The sequence below is a fragment of the Plecotus auritus genome (assembly GCF_963455305.1).
Source record: "Plecotus auritus genome assembly, chromosome: 14".
Taxonomy (NCBI): Eukaryota; Metazoa; Chordata; class Mammalia; order Chiroptera; family Vespertilionidae; genus Plecotus; species Plecotus auritus.
The window spans coordinates 7,317,458-7,336,732 of record NC_137780.1 but is presented as its reverse complement, the minus strand read 5'-3'; the positions used below and the strand labels follow the sequence as shown (position 1 = coordinate 7,336,732).

The following is a 19,275-nucleotide window of genomic DNA, read 5'->3' as shown; positions in this document are numbered from 1 at the left end:
GCACACACCCTCCCTGCCCCCAGACCCCCAGACCTCCCCTTCCAGCCCCCAGGCTCTGGCCCGAGTCCCTCTCCAGTTCCATCTCCCTCCCACCCTCCCCTCCCCTCCCCTCCCCTCCCCTCCCCTCCCCTCCCCTTCCCTCGGCCTGCTCTTCATCAGGAGCCTCAGAGCCCCGAAGCACAGAACAGCCGTCCATTTCCCAATCCCCCCAGCTCTCCTGCACCCCGAAACCCCACGCCCCCTGCTCTCAGCTCGGCCGAGGGCGCCTCCCGGGCCCAGGCCCGGTCCTGTGCTTCGTGGCTCCCAGTTTGAAGCTGCCTGAGCACCAGGCCTCACTTCCCGCGAGAGCATACAGCAGGTGCTTAATAACTCTTTACTGACTGTAACGGGGTCTGTCAATGAATCTTATAGGATGCAAGCAGAACATATCAGTCTCCTTATCCCCTTAGGCTCCACCCCGACCCCTTCGCCCCCAAACTACACGCATCTGCTGGCATTTGGTGTCTTCATCCCCGGGCCTTGGAAGAGCAGGGATGGGGTCCCCGCTGGCTCTGAACATGTGGGGGAGGCTCCTACTCAGGTATTGGGGCCACTCCCACTGCCTCGGGGTCCCCAGGGCCTGGTCTGCCCAGTGTGGAGGCGGGCATGCTGCCTGCCACGGCAGTTACACATAACGGCCTCGACGCCCCGCGCCCTGCGTTAAGTTTTATGATTTAATGATTGGGTGCCGCCGTGCGCAGCGCTGCCCACACCCCATCCCACCGCCCTGAGCAGTGGCTGCTCTCCCGGGCCCGGTTCTGCCAGACCAGGCACCTTTACCGTCCTCTTTATCGCCTCGGAAACGCACGGGCATTAACTTTCATGCCTTAAATCCAAAATCGGCAATAAAACTGGGGAGGCAGGTGAGTGCTCATCTCCAGGGCCGCCCGTGGGGTGACCTGAGTCCTCCAGGGTCCCTGGGACATGCTGAGGTTGGCTGCCCGCCCTGAGCAGAGCCTCTGTGGCATTCCCAGAGGCCGAGCTGGGAGGAGGGCAGAGGCCCAGGCCAAGGAGGGACACTGTCCCTCTGCCCGGACCGCTTAGCCCGCAGAAGCCAGGACAGGGCTCCTGGGAAGGGGGCCGAGGGGACCAGGCAGAGCACATTGTGGTCCATCCCCTTGGGGCAGCCCCAAGCAAGCCTGCCCGTAACCTGTCAGGGGGTGGCAGGGGCAAAGGCAGGTCAAAGTGCCTAGGGACTCATGTCCGAGGCCCGTGGTCGGCAAACTGCGGCTCGCGAGCCACATGCGGCTCTTTGGCCCCTTGAGTGTGGCTCTTCCACAAAATACCACGGCCTGGGCGAGTCTATTTTGAAGAAGTGGCGTTAGAAGCAGTTTAAGTTTAAAACATGTGGCTCTCCAAAGAAATGTCAATCATTGTGCTGTTGATATTTGGCTCTGTTGACCAATGAGTTTGCCGACCACTGGCCTAGTTAATCAGCCACCCACACGCTCCCTCACACTGACCACCAGGAGACCAGCAGCCACTCACCAAGTGCCTGTGTGCGCTGTGACCCAGGGGGAAGGCAGAGGGGACTGCGCTCCAGTTTCTGCAGGAGGAGATGAGGCCCAGGGAGGGCAATCACTCAGCCAACACACACCCGTGAGCGGGAGGCGGGTGTGAAGCCAGGCATTGCCCATTGCAAAGCCCAGGCTCTCCCAAGCTATTCTGCTGCCTCTGTGGGGAACACACAGGGGTCCGGGCCAGGTGGGGAGGTGGGGGTGGGTGGGGGGCTGCCCAGCACCACGCGGCATCCGGGGAGGAAGCATCCGGACCAGCAGGTGTGGCCCATGAGCCTTTGCATTTGGCGCCCACTGGCCTGGCCCGCTGTGTGGCCAGGGGCACAGTCCTTCCGCAGGCACGAGCGGCAGGCTGCCGGGTGCCAGCTGCTGGGACGGCTGCAATCAGGTTGGAATGGCTCTGAAGATCCCACACCAGCAGGAATCAGCCCTGGCCAGTGTGGCTCCGTGGATAGAGCGTCGGCCTGCGGACTGAAGGGTCCCGGGTTCGATTCCGGTCAAGGGCAGCACGTACCTCGGTTGCAGGCTCCTCCCTGACCCAGGCCCTGGTCGGCACTTGTGCAGGAGGTAACCCATCGATGTGTTTCTCTCACACCGATGTTTCTCTGTCTTTCCCTCGCTCTTCCACTCTCTCTAAAAATCAATGGGAAGCCCCAGCCGGTTTGGCTCCGTGGATAGAGCATCGGCCTGTGGACAGTAAAGGTCCCGAGTTCGATTCTGGTCAAGGGCACATACCCATGTTGCAGGCTGGATCCCCAGTGTGGGGCTGCAGGAGGCAACCGATCAATCAATGATTCTCTCTCATCATTGATGTTTCTATCTCTCTCTCCCTCTCCCTTCCTCTCTGAAATCAACTTAAAAAATAAAAATCAGCTCTAACCGGTTTGGCTCAGTGAATAGAGTGTCGGCCTGCGGACTCAAGGTTCCCAGGTTCGATTCCGGTCAAGGGCATGTACCTTGGTTGCGGGCACATCCCCAGTAGGGGGTGTGCAGGAGGCAGCTGATTGATGTTTCTCTCTCATGGATTTTTCTAACTCTCTATCCCTCTCCCTTTCTCTCTGTAAAAAAAACAATAAAATATACTTTTTAAAAAAATCAATGGGAAAATATCCTCGGGTGAGGATTAAAAATAATGAATAAATAAAAACACGGAAGCAAAGTGCGAAGATGCCCTGGGACTTCTGTGCTTGTGACGGGATCACACAGCCCGAAACGGCTGCTCTGTGGTTCCTTAAATACCGACTCGGGGGGCCCAGGGACAGACACCCGCGGTTCTCCCTGCAGGCTCCGCCCTCCACCGACCTCTGACCTCCGTCCCGAGGGTGCCTCCCTCCCCGAGCAGGGAGCCCTGTGGTCAGGGCCGGTTCCCTCCACACGGCACCTCTGGGCACAGTTCACCGTGTGGCCCGTGCGATCGCATACCTACTGGCTCCTGAGGCTGTTGGAGAAAGATCGGCTCTGTTCATACCCCGAGGGTCTCCAGGACTTTGAAACGAAAAGAGAGTCTGAGTCCAGACCTGTTTGGGGGGCCAGGAGGGTTCTTTCCTGCCACCTGAGCCCACCATGATGAAAAATACACACACCCCCCCCCCCCCCCCAGAAATAGCATGTGTGGGTGAGATGCTGATGCGGCCACAAGCTCAAGGGACCGAGCGGAGGACCCCGGTGACTGGGGAGACACTGTCTGATGGGGCCACTGAACCGACATTTCCTCCCTACAGCCTCCATTCTTAGAACAACATTGACACGAATACCTGGGTGCGGGTGGCACTGTGGTACCTGTCTCTCAGGTGCGGGGCTGGACAGGCATCCGCGCTGTACTTGGCTCACCGGTGAGGGGCTGCGTGCCTACTCTGGGGTGCAGAACGGTTTCTGGAAGGACGTGAGGCCAGGCGCGGAGCCAGCCTCCCAAGCTTCCCCCCACTCCCCCTGCCCCACTTACCCGTGGCCTCTGAGACACGCCCCCCATTTAGGGAGCCTGGGAGGGAGGGCAGCTGTCGGCATGCAGAAGAGTGGAGACCGGGCCGACGGGGATGCCTGGAAGGCTGCCTGGAGGAAGCGGCCCAAAGTGCGCCCTGGATGCCCCGCTCCCATCCAGCCCCCAGGTCCTCTCTCTCCGAGGGGCCAAGTGGCATTTAAGCACAAACACTTACAAAAACCATCCCTTCTATGGGCTTGTAGTGCCAAGTTGTGGCCGTGGCAGGTGAGGCCATCAGCGGACAGAGACGTGATTCCTAAACACGCTACCCACCTGCCCAGCACGCTCACCTCCCAGGGCACCGGGCCTCGGGTTCTAGTCCGACGCTTCATCTCCATCACCCACGCTCACGGTCCCTCCCTGCCCCCCGCCTCCCCTCCACTAGGAACATCACGCTTCATACTGGCGTTTCCTTTTTAATCTTTAATCCGCCTGTGTCCAGAGAAAACAGGATTTGATCACGCTCCCCGCTCTCCCGGCTCCGTCAGCACAGCAGTGTTATGGGTCCGAGTTTTGTTGGTATTTATCTAACATCCGGAGGAGAGGAAGCAACGCCACACGGCGTCGTGGAACTTTTTGTATCAATCGTTTGTGTAGGCACCACAGCCCGTGGGCGCCGGCCGGGAGCCCTCGGTGTAGGAGGGCAGGGTGGGCAGCCAGCGGCCCAGAGGGGAGGGGAGGGCAGAGCCGTCTTTGGGCTGGGAGGCCTGCCCGCGGACTTTGCAGGACAAAATAGAAGGAAAAAAGTAAATAAATCCAACCTCATATTTTATTGGGAGGAGGAATGCATTTACAGAAACCATGTCTGTTGGGGAAAATAAAGTATGGCTGAGTTTGGGAGTGAGGGCCACACTCAGAATCGTGGACTAGAGAGGGCTTGTGACGCCGATCAGGGGTCCACGGCATCTTTTCAAAATGCCGCCACAGAGCCTGGCCGCCATGGGACGCGTGGGGACACCTTCCGACCGTTAAGAGTCAGAGGATTTATCCCGCGCCCCGGGCCCAGTGCTCGGCCACAAACACACATCCCGACACGACTTTGCCCAAGGACAGCACGCGGGACACGGGCTCTCCTTTTTGAAGAAACTTCCAGAACGCAGAGCCTGCCCGCGCCTCTCCTCTCCTCTCTCGCTGGGTCTGCTTTAGTCTTGCTGAGTAGAAACCGCCAGATCCAGGAAGGTGGTCCGAGAGCCGTCGGGGAACCGTCCCGCCGGGCACCTCCAGGGGGCGCGCTGCTGCTCTTCCCGCAGCCCCACCCAGACTTCCCGCCGAGGCCCATCCGGCCCCACGGGCAATCCAGGGACAGTTGGGAGCAGATGTGGAAGCGGATTTACGCAAGGTGACATGCTTTCGGCGGGCGCAGGTGGCCCGCGGGACGTACGTCGGCGGGACGCGGGATCCAGTGGCCCGTGCGTGGACTGCGTCCCGTTCCCTGGCACGCGACACCTTCCTCCGGGCCCGCACGGGGGGTCCCCTCATCCCTGGGTTTCCCCACTGCTGAGTCCGTGACGTACGACGTGAATCGCTGTCTCCGTGTGTCGACAGATTAGAACACGGCCCCACCCCCATGCTCTGTCCTGTGGCCTCCCCCCACGGGACCGGGTTCCGTTCCCAAAGGGGCAGCAGAGGCACGGGGTGGGGTCTCCTTCCAGCTACGGGTCTTCTTCCATGAGCGGGATCTCTGTGGTGGGAGGAGACGGCCGTTACTTACTGCACCCCAACCCCCACACCGAGCCTCGAGGACAAGCTGCGTTAGACTATCTGCAAGTCCCCACACCGGGGAGGAGACGAAAAGGCTAAACTTCCACAGATCCGTCAACAATCAAAAACCCAACTCCTCCGTGGAACAGCTACTTGCTGGCAAGTCTCAGACCCAGCTCGTAAAAATGAAAATGTTAGATGTGAGCCGTGTGCCCTGACACTCATCCAAGAGGTGACCATTCCAGGCACAGAGAGGCGGCAGGAACTGCAGAAAAGGATCCGGGGTGTGAGGGGCGGGGGGGAGACCCGTTTCCGCATCGTGACTGCCACTTACTGTCGCTAGAATTGCTGTCTCGTTTGCAAAGCGGTGCCCCCTCCCCTGGGACACGGGGCTACATAGTCTGATGTATGTTCCTGCTTTACCGTGAGCCGCAGCCCGCCTGTCCTGCGACACGCAGACACATACGTCCTGCCCCACGCCCCGTAAAAACGCCCTGCGTGGGCACAGAACGTCTCCGGCCCTGCCCCACGGCGCCCGTCTGGGTCTCCCCTCCTGGCACGGATGGGTGCTGCCTCCTCCCAGCCCCGCTCTCAGGAGTCCTGCCTAATTAAGGGATCGAGGCGGCCAGCATCTGGGGTCATAAAGATGCTCTGAAAACCAAGGACCGGCCACTGGAGCCTTTCTGCTCTGGACGGTGGCTCGGTGCCCTCTGTGCCTCCTGAAATGTTCACTACTGGGCTCATCACGTGTGAGAGGAGGGTCCCTCCTCTCCTAACTGGCCTTGCCCGCGGCCTCCGCATGCAGGGAGAGCGAAGCAGCCTGACTCGGCTCTGTGCGGCCCGAAGATGCTGGGAGCTGGTGTGTGCCGGGCCCGGGGGCAATCACTTACCGTCTGCGATGTCGATGCCCGGGCTGGTGGATGCCACCTCCCCCGCCGCGCTGGCAGCCGTGTCGGGGTTGTCGGAAGCGGGGCAGGTGCCCCCTTGGCACGTGGGGGATGGGTACAGACTCGGGAGCAGCTCGGAGGAGCCCGGGACGCTGTCACAGGTTTCTGACTCCCCGGGGCCTGTGTCCGTGTCCCCGGAGCCGGGGTAGGCCGGGGGGCTCTGGTCATCCACGGGCAAGGGGCAGCCCTGGCCCCCAGGGGCCAGGTACCCGGGGCCTAAGGCACTCAAGCCGCCGCTCACAGCCTCGTCGTAGGACGGGAGCATCACGGGCACGCCGTCCACCACCACGAAGTCAGGGTCGCTGCTGGAACTCCTGGGGGGCCCCCTGTGCAAGGCAAAGCGGTTCTGACATGTCAGGGTGACACGCCACCCCAGGGAGGAAGCCACAGCCCCCCACTGCAGCCAGGGTCCTCGGGGCCTGCGATGGGAGCAGAGGTTTCTTCTCTTTTTTTTTTTTAATATATATTTGTATTGATTTCAGAGAGGAAGGGAAAGGGAGAGGGAGATAGAAACATCAGTGATGAGAGAGAATCATGGATCAGCTGCCTCCTGCACGCCACCCCCCCCCCCCCCCCGGGGATGGAGCCTGCAGCCTGGGAATGTGCCCTGACCGGGAATGGAACCGTGACCTCCTGGTTCATAGGTCGACGCTCAACCACTGAGCCACACCGGCCAGGCTGAGGTTTCTTCTCCTCACCATCTTGTGCCCTCCTGCCTGTGCCCTCCGCTCTCCCCTCACACTTCCTCCCTCCCTCTGGGACCGCTGTGCATGGCCTTGAGGACATAACCTCCTTCCTGGCAGGGGACCAGGTGGCCCGTTCCCGCCGAGCATCCGTGTAAGAGTTTCTGTGGTGTCCCTCAGGAAGGCTGCTGGGAACAGAACAGGGACGGCCCTGGCCGGTGTGGCTCAGTGGATAGAGCGCCGGCCAGTGAACTGAAGGGGCCCAGGTTCAATCCCGGTCAAAGGCACGTATCTCGGTTGTAGGCTCCATCCCCGGCCCCGGTCAGGGCAAGTGGGGAAGGCAACCAATGAATGCGTCTCTCTCACATCGATGTTTTCCTCTCTCTCTGTCTCTCCTCCTCCCTTCCACTCTCTCTAAAAACAATGGAAAAATATCCTCAGATAAGGATTAACAACAACAACAACAAAAATGAGTGGCCTTTTCTGAAGCATAGGGTCCCCGAAGCAGAAGACTGACACGGGGACAGGTGAGTCCTCGGGGACAGGCCGCTGTGCCCGTGAGCCCTGGCGAGTGTCCTGGGACGTTTGGCCCCCTGCCCTCCTTCTAAGGTTCACAACCCACCCCTTGGCTTTCTAAGCGGCTTCTTCCCGACAGCGGCCTGTGGGCAGCAGGCCAGGAGGCACTTCTCTGACCCAAAGGGCGCTGGTGGCACCCGAAGGCGCTGGGCCAGGCCCCTCTGGGAGGAGAGTGATGGTGTCCTCTGTGGGGAAGGCGGCGGCGGGAGGACGAAGACACCAATCCAAGCTCATTGGGGAGTGGGGGAGGTCGGGGAGGGGCCCTGACCCCAACCAGAACCCTTTCCTGAGACTTCCCATCGCACGCTGTTTTTGGACCTCTGTTGGGTCCCACACCCTTGGCCTCGTCTCCTAATCAGCTCTGTGCATTCCTTATTCTCCCAGGGACCGCCCGCTGCAGGGGACCTCACTCCAGGCCGCGTGCGGGGAGGCGGCAGGGGCATGGCCCGCGTGCAGCCCTGAGTCTGTGCTCCCCTCTCACACCCCAAATGCCCCCCGAGGACCGAGGACCGTCTGTCCAGGGAGGAAGGGAGACTCGGGCTCACAGCGGGTGGGAAGGGGGAAATGAGGTCTGTCTCTGGCTTGGTGCCCTGACCTCCAGGCCCCCCAAAACGTCGCAGGGAAGTGTTTCGCTCTCCCCGTGTCCTCCCTGAGGACCTCCACTCGGCACGCACTGCCCGCCCAGCTCACCCTCCTCTCCCGGCTGCCCAAGGGGCGGCACTGACCTGGGGGGGAAGTGGGCCTTGAACTTGGTCTGGAACATCCTGGCCAGGATGACGAGCAGCAGCACCAGCAGCACGCTGGTCGCCGTGAACGCCACGATCTTCCACGTGGTCAGGAGGGTCTCGTGGGTGTTGGGCCACGTTTGCTCTGTTGGGGAGGGGTGGGGGGAGAGGGAGAGAGAGAGAGAGAGAGAACGAGGCTCAGGACTGCACCGGGTGTGATGCGAAGGTTCCCACGCGCCCTCTGGCTGCCTGGGTCTGGCACGTGCGCCTCCGGGTGCTCCCCACGCGGCGCCTGGTCCGTGGCCTCGGGACCCCACTGCACTAACCCCGTCCCCAGCGGGCCTCTGCCAGGTTGGAGGGCGACATGCATGTGCCCATTCCAGACCAGGTGAGAGCCTGCTTCTGGGGCAGAGAATGAAGGGGGGCCCCTCCCTTGGGGAAGTCGTGTCCAGGAGCAGGGAAAGGGCGCTGAGCTAACGGCCTTTGTGAGGGTCTGGGATGGACTGTGGGGGGCGGGGGAGGTGGTGAGAAAGAACAGGAAGCTGGAAGGGCCACGGAAGGCACAGCCATCACATGCTCCAGGTAAGGGGAGGCAAGGGCCGACCCCCAAAACAGAGTCCTGTCCCTTAGCCACAAGCTCCCCCCCCCCAGCCCCACCCCATCTCCTACACTTGCCCTGTGTGGCTGCTGGTTCCTCCTCCCTCCTCTCATCTTTTTTTGTTTGTTTGTTAATCCTCACCCGAGGCCATTTTCCCAGTGATTTTTAGAGACAGTGGAAGGGAGAGGGAGAAGACACAGAAAAAGAAACATGGGTGTGAGAGAGACGCATCCATTGGTCGCCTCCCACCACGCCCCAATCCAGGGCCAGGGACTGAGCCTGCAACCGAGGTACACGCCCTTGACCGGAATCGAACCCATGACCCTTCCGTCCGAAGCTCTAACCACTGAGCAAAACTGGCTAGGGCCTCCCTCCTCTTGTCTTGCTCAGAAGCATCCCGTAGGCCAGGGGTCCTCAAACTTTTTAAACAGGGGGCCAGTTCACTGTCCCTCAGACCGTTGGAGGGCCGGACTATAGTTTAAAAAAAAACTATGAACCAATTCCTATGCGCACTGCAGGCCCGGGACGCGTCGGCTGCTAAGCAGGACAGGCAGCAGCACCCGGCGCGCCGGATAAATGTCCTCGGCGGGCCGCATGTGGCCCGCGGGCTGTAGTTTGAAGACACCTGTGTAGGCCTCCTGGCACTGCTCCTCCGCTGGTTCCCGTGACCCCGGGGGGCCTCTGGGGGCCCGTGTTAACCGGAGCTTCCCTCACACGCTGCGTCCAGGGGGAAGGTGTACAGCATCCCCACTGCTCAGGGCAGGTGGCCAGGGGCGCACCAGGGAAACCCCAGGGCGGGCGGGATGGGGGGAGGATGGGAGGGAAGGAGACGGTGGGCGGGTGTCGCTGGTGCTCGGGTCTCTGTACCCTGGACCCCGAGGCCAGTGGTTTGCTGGTAACTTGTTATTAACTAGGAGGTATTTAAGTTTGCACGCGGCTGATGTCTTTCTAAGTGCGAGCACGTCTCACCCACAGTGTCATTTCTGTGGGCCCGGCCCGCGGGCCAGGGCGGGCAGGCCAGGGCGGCTGATGTCTTTCTAAGTGCGAGCACGTCTCACCCACAATGTCATTTCTGTGGGCCCGGCCCGCGGGCCAGGGCGGGCGGACCAGGGCGGCTGATGTCTTTCTAAGTGCGAGCACGTCTCACCCACAATGTCATTTCTGTGGGCCAGGGCGGCTCACCTGACTTGATGCAGTAGACTTGGTAGGAAGGGAACCACTCCCCGTACTGGCAGGTGATGTACTTGTAGTCACTGGTGAGGCTGTAGCCGGGGTCGCAGTAGAACTCCACCACGGTCCCGTGGCTGTAGCGATCGCAAGGCCGCGGGTGGCAGACGAAGTCGCCGTGGCTCACCATGGGAGGTAGCGGGCAGACTTGGGCAGTGGGGAAGAATAAGGGTGTGAGTACCAGTGCTCCCCGCGTGGCGAGCCCTCCGAACACAGCGGGGCCGGGTGACCGCGGTCCCGAGAGGCGCGCGTACGCGTCCGGCACCGGGCTGGCTGGCGCGTCGTCCCGGGGACGGTCCCTTCTGAGCGCCCGCTGCTATCACGCGGTCTTATCAAGCACATGGTCAAAGGGAGGTTCGCGTTACATCGCAAAGAGTGTGCCTGCGTCACAGAGAGTATGACGCTACTCTGTTCATAATGCATGCTCTTATGTGCCAGACCACCTAGTAAATGAGACCGAGATATTTATGGGCAAAATACTTACCGAAGGAACAGCTATCCCGAGCCCATGCCTGTGGCGAGGCTTGTAACTGGGACCATCCAAATTCCCTACCCCGATTCCCAAAGGCCCTGCTGGGGTTCGGCCAGCGGCAAGTTTGCAAGGATTCTGGTGGCTCTGGGTGGGGGCCCGGCCACAGCCTCCCGCTCGCAGGCGACCTGGCCGGTGGGCAGTGAGCAGCTGGGCCGGCCGGAGCCCTGAGCTCGGTCCTGCCTCCAGCCCTCTGAGTGATGTCGCGGAGGCCACTTCACCGATTTCCACCTCGATTCTTCCCTTCTGTCAAATGGAAGCTTATTCTACCCTCGACGACGTCTTACGGTTTTTCTGACCCCAACGTCCTACGATTTTAGGGAGAGGAAAAAGTGGTTTTCAGTTGCCTCTCTTGAGCCCACACGCTGGGTTGCAAGGGAAGAACGGGTCCACCCCCATGTCCAAAAGATGGTGTTAGTGGAGTTCGTGCTGCTTCCTCCCGCACCACGAGGGGCTCGCCGTCCTGGGCCACGGCCCCGTGCTCCAGGAGACAAGCAAAGCACCACCTCCACCAAGGCCCGCTCCGAGCCAGTAAGCACTCTGACCCAAAACATGCATGCATGGCCCCGGCTGGTGTGGCTCAGTGGATAGAGCGACGGCCTGCGGACTGAAGGATCCCGGGTTCGATTCCGGTCAAGGGCACATGCCCAGGTTGCAGGCTCGGTTCCCCAGCAGGGGGAGTGCAGGAGACAGTTGTTCAGTGATTCTCTCTCATCATTGATGTTTCTCTCTCTCTCTCTCCCTCTCCTCTCTGAAATCAATAAAAATATCTATTTTTAAAAAACATATATATACACAGAAAGAGAAATGATCGTGAACACAGGAGTCATGGTAACAGGTTCTGGGCGGGGAAATGAAGGACATGCAACTCCAAGAAGGACAAGGAAAGGTGTGGATGAGCATTTTACCTGCCTTTCGCCCCCCTTGTCTAATGACTTGGGGGAGAAGACAGGGAGTTTGGGGAATCGTTTATTCTGGCAAATTCTTCTTGCTGCCCAGGCACAGACAAGTGGGGGGGGGGGGCGGTTGGAAGCTGAGGAGGAAGGACCCCCCAAGCCACCCTGTGGAACACTCTCAAGCAATTCCCCTCCTGAAAAAGGCCCAGGGAGGGGCTACGGGATTCATTACCTTCTGTGCTGCCCTCGGGTGCAAGAGCTTTTATTGCCGTGAAATACGAGTTCTTGAACTTCCCAGAGAGGAAAGGAAGGAGTAGCTGCTGCCTGGGGCAGGCGTGGAGAAGATATTCTAGCGTTTACGGCCGAAAACGGCGATCTTCCCCGTTTCTACAGTCATCTCTTTTCTGAGCATCACGACGGCATCCGCTTAGCACCGCACCCTCCAGTGGCCTGACATTCATTTTATTTATTTTACTTTATTATTATTTTTTTAATCCTCACCCAAGGATATTTTTCCATTGATTTGAAGAGAGAGTGGAAGAGAGAGGGCAAGACAGAGAGAAGTATTGATGTGAGAGAAACACATGGATGGGTTGCCTCCTGCGTGAGCCCCAACCAGGGCCCGGGCTGGGGAGGAGCCTGCAACCGAGGTACGTGCCCGTGACCGGAATCAAACCTGGGACCCTTCGGTCCTCAGGCTGACGCTCTATCCACTGAGCCACACCGGCCGGGGCTTGACCTGACATTGAAATACCACACAATAAAGACCTCGGCTTGCAGGTCTGTGGGTTTTCACTGTGAGGCGGCTGCCAGGCACAGGGAGGACCTGCGGGTGCGGAGCAGGGGCCCCGTGGAAGAAGGCGCTCCGCTGGCCGGAGGGTGGGCATCCGGACGCGCTCAGCATGCCGAGCCCCGGAGACGCTGCGTGTGGGGTTCTTGCTGCGGACCGGTGGCTCTCGCTGCAAAACACAGCTCCTACCGGCACATCTGACAAAGGGCTCCCACAGTCCGCAGCACACGGGGTGTCCAATCTTTAGATTTATTCCCCGACTCATGAGTCAACCCATCCCTAAGCCTGGCCCCCCAGAGACGGTTCCATGAAGACATGAGGGCTGGCACCTGGGCCCAGACCCACTGTGCGCACCCCGCGCACCCCCCCCCCCGCGGCCGATGGAGGCCCCCCAACAGGCTGTCTGCTCAGGGAGGAAGGGCTTGGAGCAACTGGCTGGAGCCTGAACGTGAGTGTGTGGTGGGGGGAGGGGGGTCCTCATTTCTTGAACTGGTGGGAGAAGCCATTCCAGAATTCTGCCACCTTTGCTCCCTTTGGAGGGAAGAAGAATCCCCTCTCTTCCTCCTTCAATGTCAGTGTACGTCTCTGCATTTGAACGTGGTAAAAACATACCTCTAGGACAGTGGTCGGCAAACTCATTAGTCCACAGAGCCAAATATCAACAGTACAACGATGGAAATTTCTTTGGAGAGCCACATTTTTTAAACTTAAACTTCTTCTAACGCCACTTCTTCAAAATAGACTCGCCCAGGCCGTGGTATTTTGTGGAAGAGCCACACTCAAGGGGCCAAAGAGCCGCACGTGGCTCGCGAGCCGCAGTTTGCCGACCACAGTTCTAGGAGACCAGAGAGCTGGAGGGCTGGTGGTCACGTGCTTCCAGTGAAGCCAAAGGAAGGCGAGGTGCTGAGGCCCGTGGACGGGGGACACAGGGAGGGCGGGGGTGGGGTTCAGGGCCATCGTCCAGGTCAGGGCTCATAAAATCCAAGGGAAAAGGAGTCTGGAAAGAAATAGCAGGGAAGCCGGAAAACCGGGTTCCACTTGAAAACCAGGAGCAAGGCCCCTTGGCTTCCTTAGCACAGGAAGATCAGCGTCTCTAGATCCAACACAGAAAAAACATACCGGCGCTGCCTGAGGCCAAGGCACAGTCTACTCTCGAGGACAAGAGCGATGTGTGAGCGAGAAGATGGAGAAGCCACAGTGGCAATTACTTCTTGTAAAAAAGAAAGAGAGAGAGAGAGAGAGGCACGGTGGTCCCTGCGACACGCCGGTGACACGCTGGCAGTCATTTCCCCGCAATCGCGTGCTGTGATGTACGACGGGTGCACGGGAAGGAATGACGGTAATTTACCATTGCGTGTGAACAATACATTAACGAGATTGCCTGCTACTTGCATCTCCCTCTAATAAAATAAAATTTGAAAAACCTGCTGGGGTCACGGGCAAGGTGGTTATCATACGAACAGTGTCACCCCGAGGAACCAAATGTTTGCAGGGAACAGAGCAGAGGACGTTACACACTAACTGACGGGCCAAGATGGCCGAGCAGGTTTCCCGTTTGCAGAACGACCCCGCGTCCTTCAGGACACACAGGGCTTCCCTGGCTAATGTCCCTGACGTGGCAGGGCGCGTGCCGGGGACGTCTCCCTCCCCGGGCCCGAGATCACACGCGTCTGCAAAGGGGAAGGCAGATCTCGTTTGTTTTGGAGACTATGATAAACCAACAATCCCGTAAGACGTTGACTCATGTACACGGAATTCCAAATGAGGGTTCTAAATGGGCTGTCTGCTGGCTGGCTGGAAGGCTGGGAGTCGGAGGAGATGGGGGAGGGAGGGGCGGAGGCAGTCTGCCACCCGGCAAATCATTTCATTTCTCTGGTCTCGAGTTCCTAAGGAGGCAGAACCGGATGAATGATCTTCATACGTGACAATGGCAAGTCTTTCTTCAGATAAACCCGCAGTGGGAACACGGTGTGTAGCACAGAGCCCTTGGGGGTGGGCAGCTGGAACAGAGCTACCTCGGGCCTCTTTGCTTCCAAGGGAACTCCTGGGCCTCAGGGCCTGGGGTGGGGGGGGGGAGACGGGGGCGGGGGCAGGAGTCCAAGCCCACCTGGCCAAGGGTTACCTGGCCTGGCATACCCCTCCTCCCTCAGGTTGAGGAGAGGAGAGAAGGGTGGAGGCTCGGGCAAGCAGACAAAGCCCCCCCTGCCCCTTCCCATGAACAGAGGCCCCACTGCCACACTGGGTAAGGGAGAGAAGGGGCATTCGTTTTTCTTGTCTTCATTTCCTGCTGATTTCAGTTCACATCGAATCCAGCTGCTGACAGGATCTCGGGCGAGTGGACAGGGCGCTTGACAGCCCAGGAGAGGAGGAGGAGACCATGGCCATGGTCAGTTGGTTCATTGACTGGTGGAGGCTGTGGTGGGTGGGGGTGACCAGTTGGCCGCTGCTTTTATCACTTCGGGTGAGGGGAGCAGGACTTGAATTCCTGATAGCAACGGCCCTGGGCACTTAGTACACCTCTGGTCATCACCAGAGCCCTACCTGGGAGGGAGGAAGAGAGGGGGGAGGGAGTGAGGGAGGGAGGGAGGGAGGGAGGGAGGGAAGGAGGCAGGGAGGGAGGGAGAGAGGGAGGGATGGAGGGAAGGAGGGAGGGAGAAAGGGAGGGAGGGAGGGAAGGAGGCAGGGAGGGAGGGAGGCAGGGAAGGAGGGAGGGAGGGAGAGAGGGAAGGAGGGAGAGAGGGAGAGAGGGAAGGAGGGAGAGAGGAAAGGAGGGAGGGAGGGAGAGAGGGAAATTCCAAGTGTCAGCCATCACACACAGCACAGCTTGGGCCAAACCATGGAGGCTGTGTCCTTCTCCCTCCTCCCAACCCTCTGACACGGGTCCAGGATCCACTAAGGAGTCGCCACGGGCAGCCGGGCAGACTCTCAGAAGCCAGGGCAGTGCCGCTGGGGAGTCGAGTCAGGGCTGCTCTTGACTCCGTGACTCACTCGGAGGCCACGTCATGGGGCCTGGTCCCCCTCGGTGCAGAGGGCACAGGAATACCTGGAGCTGTTGGGGGGCTAAATTAATTCCAAGTGAAGGGCCCAGGGCCAAGAGGACCCTCAACAAACACCCGTTCCTCTCCCTGGACACTGTCAGCAGCTTCCAGGGGAGAGATTCCCCGGGGACCCACAGCCTCTGCCGTGCCTCCCAGAGCCAGCCGAGGGCAGGGCGGCCTCTCTGGGGACAGTGCGTCCCGTTCACAGCAGAGTCAAAGGACGTGGCCGCCTGGGAGATGCTCCAGGGACCACCTCCCCCAGCTCCTCCGAGATGAGGCCCCTGGCCAGCAAGCAGCAGAGCGAGGCTGGGCCACTTGTGAGCAGGTGACCTTGGGAAGGTAGGAAGCTCTCTGAGCCTCAGTTTCCTCATCTGCAGGGTGGCACCCCTCATTTCTCACGCCGCTGGTAGGATGAGCGATCCCGGGGCACAGGGACCTCCACAGGGCCCGGCACTGGGTAGACCTCCAAACGCTGTCACATGCCGGCTGTGATGAAGCTCGTTTCCAGATCACGGGGTTTCTCACCTTCTCCCCACTGGACTGCAAACGCTTCAGAGTAAGGGGTGCCGTCCTCTCCTCTCTATGTGGTTCCCCAGCTCGCTGCTGCTCTGCGCCCAGCAGGTGCTCCCTAAACACCACGTCACCGTGACCCGAGTTCTCAGCACTCACACAGGAGGACGTGCCCACAGTCATTGTCAAGGTTGCTTTTCAAAAAAGACTCCCTGAATTCAGAGTGTGTGTGTGTGTGTGTGTGTGTGTGTGTGTGTGTGTGTGAAAGAGACAGCCTCCGAAATGAAGACTGGAAAACACAGGGATGAGGCAAAGCACACAGACGCGCAGCGAGGCGGACCAGCCACGGGACCACGCAGCTCCTTCCCGGTGCCCGGATGGCCACGCATCTATGTTTAAGTGACATGACCTACCCTGTGCCTCAAGCCTGTGTGGTTTCGGGTGCTTTGCCCCCACCACACAGCCGTGGGAAAACATGCATGCGACCGGATCGCCCACCTCGATAACACGGGGGCAACAGCCTGGACCTCGAAATACTACATGCTCCACACCAGGGGTCCTCAAACGTTGTAAACAGGGGGCCAGTTCACTGTCCCTCAGACCGTGGGAGGGCCGGACTATAGTTTAAAAAACAACAACTATGAACAAATTTCTATGTGCACTGCGGGCCCGGGACGCGTCGGCTGCTAAGCAGGACAGGCAGCGGCACCCGGCGGGCCGGATCAATGTCCTCGGCGGGCCGCATGTGGCCCGCGGGCCGTAGTTTGAGGACCCCTGCTCCACACCTTTGCCGAAGCTGCCAGAGCTTTTCCTTCCAGATTAGACACTCCTTCATGAAGTCCTCAAAGTTAATACATATTTTTTGTTGTTGTTGTTGTTGTTTTTTTAAACATATTTTATTGATTTTTTACAGAGAGGAAGGGAGAGGGATAGAGAGCCAGAAACATCGATGAGAGAGAAACATCGATCAGCCGCCTCCTGCACACCCCCCACTGGGGATGTGCCCGCAACCAAGGTACATGCCCTTGACCGGAATCGAACCTGGGACCCTTCAGTCCACAGGCCGACGCTCTATCCACTGAGCCAAACCGGTTTCGGCAAAGTCCTCAAAGTCAACGGCAGCTATTACTGTTCAGCATTTCCCCTCATTACCTGCAATGCGTCTTGGACAAACACAGCTACAGGTATGCAAGCAACCCCAAACAGCATCTGAACTACCAAAACAGTGTCACGATGTATAGGCATCAAAGCCTGGGAACTTAAGACCCAATGTCACCCCAATAAATTTTTTTAAAAAGCCTGGATACTTTATTCACACCACCATGCCCGGTGGCTCACTTACTACTTAGGACTTTGAACACAGTTTTAGAGCTAGAGTCACGATGGACACTTGATGGACCACCTACTACGTGCCAAACACTTCACCACATGTGCTGCATCCGTCCCCACTGGGTGCTCACAGGCCCACAGGGTAAGGACGGTCACCTCCCCCTTTTATGGCTGAGGAAACGGAGGCTGATGGAAGCTCAGTGGCTTTCCCGTCTCAGATGATTGACTGGGAGACCCAGGACTTGAACCCGGCCGGCGGGCTGTCAATCCACACTCTTAATCAATACACCACAGTGCCTCCGCCATCACCCTGGTGACCCCATCTCCCGGCTCACAGTGGGTCGGAGAAGGAGTTGGAGGCGGGGAAGCTGCAGCGGCAGGTGCCCTGACAGCTGATGGACGGATGGATTCGCAGTGAGACAGGGATGAAAAGCTCAAGGAGAAAGGCCTCCATACACAGCTGCTCCACGCCGGTCACTTTCGGGGTCAGAACGCGCCCCGATAGCTCCAGCCCCCGGCAGCACGATGATCCGCAGCACCGTGTGTGCAGCAATTCCCACCAGTGCCGACAGGAGAAATCAGATGGTGTGCCAAGAAGGGCAGAGACACGAGGGACCCCGGCGTGGGGGTTACAGAATAGGGTTGGGGTCTCCCCGGATCGTTCACCCTTGTTGAATACCCTAAGACCGTGGTCGGCAAACGGCGGCTTGCGAGCCACGTGAGGCTCTTTGGCCCCTTGAGTGTGGCTCTTCCACAAAATACCACGGCCTGGGCGAGTCTATTTTGAAGAAGAGGCGTTAGAAGAAGTTTAAGTTTAAAACATTTGGCTCTCCAAAGAAATTTCAATCGTTGTACTGTTGATATTTGGCGCTGTTGACTCATGAGTTTGCCGACCACTGGCCTAAGACAATATCACACCCTCGAGGCACTGCCTTTTCAAAAGATGACACATAATTCAAGTCAGTTAAAGAGATACCAATGCTGAGGTGCACCTGGATACGTTTTTCGTGAAGCCTTATTTCTTTTTTTAAAAATATATATTTTTATTGATTTCAGAGAGGAAGGGAGAGGGAGAGGGAGAGAGAGAAACATTAATGATGAGAGAGAATCATTGATCGGCTGCCTCCTGCACGCCCTCTACTGGGGATTGAGCCTGCAACCCAGGCATGTGCCCTTGGCCGGAATCGAACCTGGAACCCCTCAGTCCACAGGCCGACGCTCTATCCACTGAGCCAAACCAGCTAGGGCAAAGCCTTATTTCTTATTAACCCATTGCTTAATTGAACCCAGTTTCTATCAAGTCTTTTTAAAAAAAAAATTTATGGATTGTAGAGAGAGGAAGGGAGAGGGAGAGAGAGAGAAACAATGACCCGCTGCCTCCTGCACGCCCCCTACTGGGGATCGAGCCCACAACCCGGGCATGTGCCCTTGACCGGGAATCGAACCGGCGACCCTACGGTGCACGGGACGGCGCCCAACCCAGTGAGCCACACCAGCCATTTCAGAATCATGGCTTTGGTGTCTCTAGTCAGTGGAGCATTTAAAGGGCTCACAAATGAATTCCATCAGGTAAGTTAAAGGGACATATACTGAAAATAAAGATGTAAAGAGGTAAATAAACAGAAGGCATTCAGGGACTGTCCTGGCACGGGCTGATGCCACCTTGCGTGTCAGCATCGGCCCTGGGCTGCAGCCCGGCAAAGGGGTGGGGTGGGTGTTAACGCGGTTCCGACCGGAGGACAGTCCCAGCTCCCCGCCCAGGCCCTCAGCTCGCCGTCCTCTGGAGTTCGGTTTTGTTCTGCACCTACTCGCGTCGCCTTCTGAGGCTCCCTAACCACTGCGTGCAAGGCCTCAAAGCGAAGCTCATCCGACGGCTTGAAAGGCATTTAAACCAAATTTGAGAAGAGTTTAAAGTTGGCATTTCACATTGCTGTCATCGCAACAGCCATCCCTTTCACCGACCCCGATGATGTGAGCAGGGAAACCTCCAGGAACCAGAAGTCCCTTTCATCAGTGGCCCCCGCCCACCTGGGCGGGCCGGCGGCATCCGGACGGCAGAAGAGCTGTTCCCATGGAAACAGAGGGGCTGCCCTTCTCCCTCTGGACCAGAGTTGGCAGATTTCACAAATAAAAACATAGGCCACTCGGTTGTATTGGAATTCCAGATCAACAAAGAATAACTGTTGACCACA

The 19,275-nt window shown here is 58.8% G+C and overlaps 1 protein-coding gene across 2 annotated transcripts in view; it reads right to left on the bottom strand.

The window, feature by feature from the left end:
* Nucleotides 1-4,280: 4,280 nt before the first annotated feature.
* SUSD4 (sushi domain containing 4) overlaps nt 4,281-19,275 on the bottom strand; it is a 75,165-nt gene continuing 60,170 nt past the window's right edge. Inside the window, exons 6-9 of one of the 2 annotated variants that reach the window (XM_080650888.1) lie at nt 9,947-10,138; nt 8,167-8,311; nt 6,126-6,508; nt 4,281-5,215 (exon numbers count right to left, since the gene is read on the bottom strand). In XM_080650888.1, the coding sequence (XP_080507014.1) occupies nt 5,187-5,215; nt 6,126-6,508; nt 8,167-8,311; nt 9,947-10,138 (749 nt within the window). In that variant the 3' untranslated portion in view covers nt 4,281-5,186. Of the gene's footprint in view, nt 5,216-6,125; nt 6,509-8,166; nt 8,312-9,946; nt 10,146-19,275 lie in introns of both variants that reach the window. The other variant, XM_080650887.1, reaches the window with a different exon arrangement.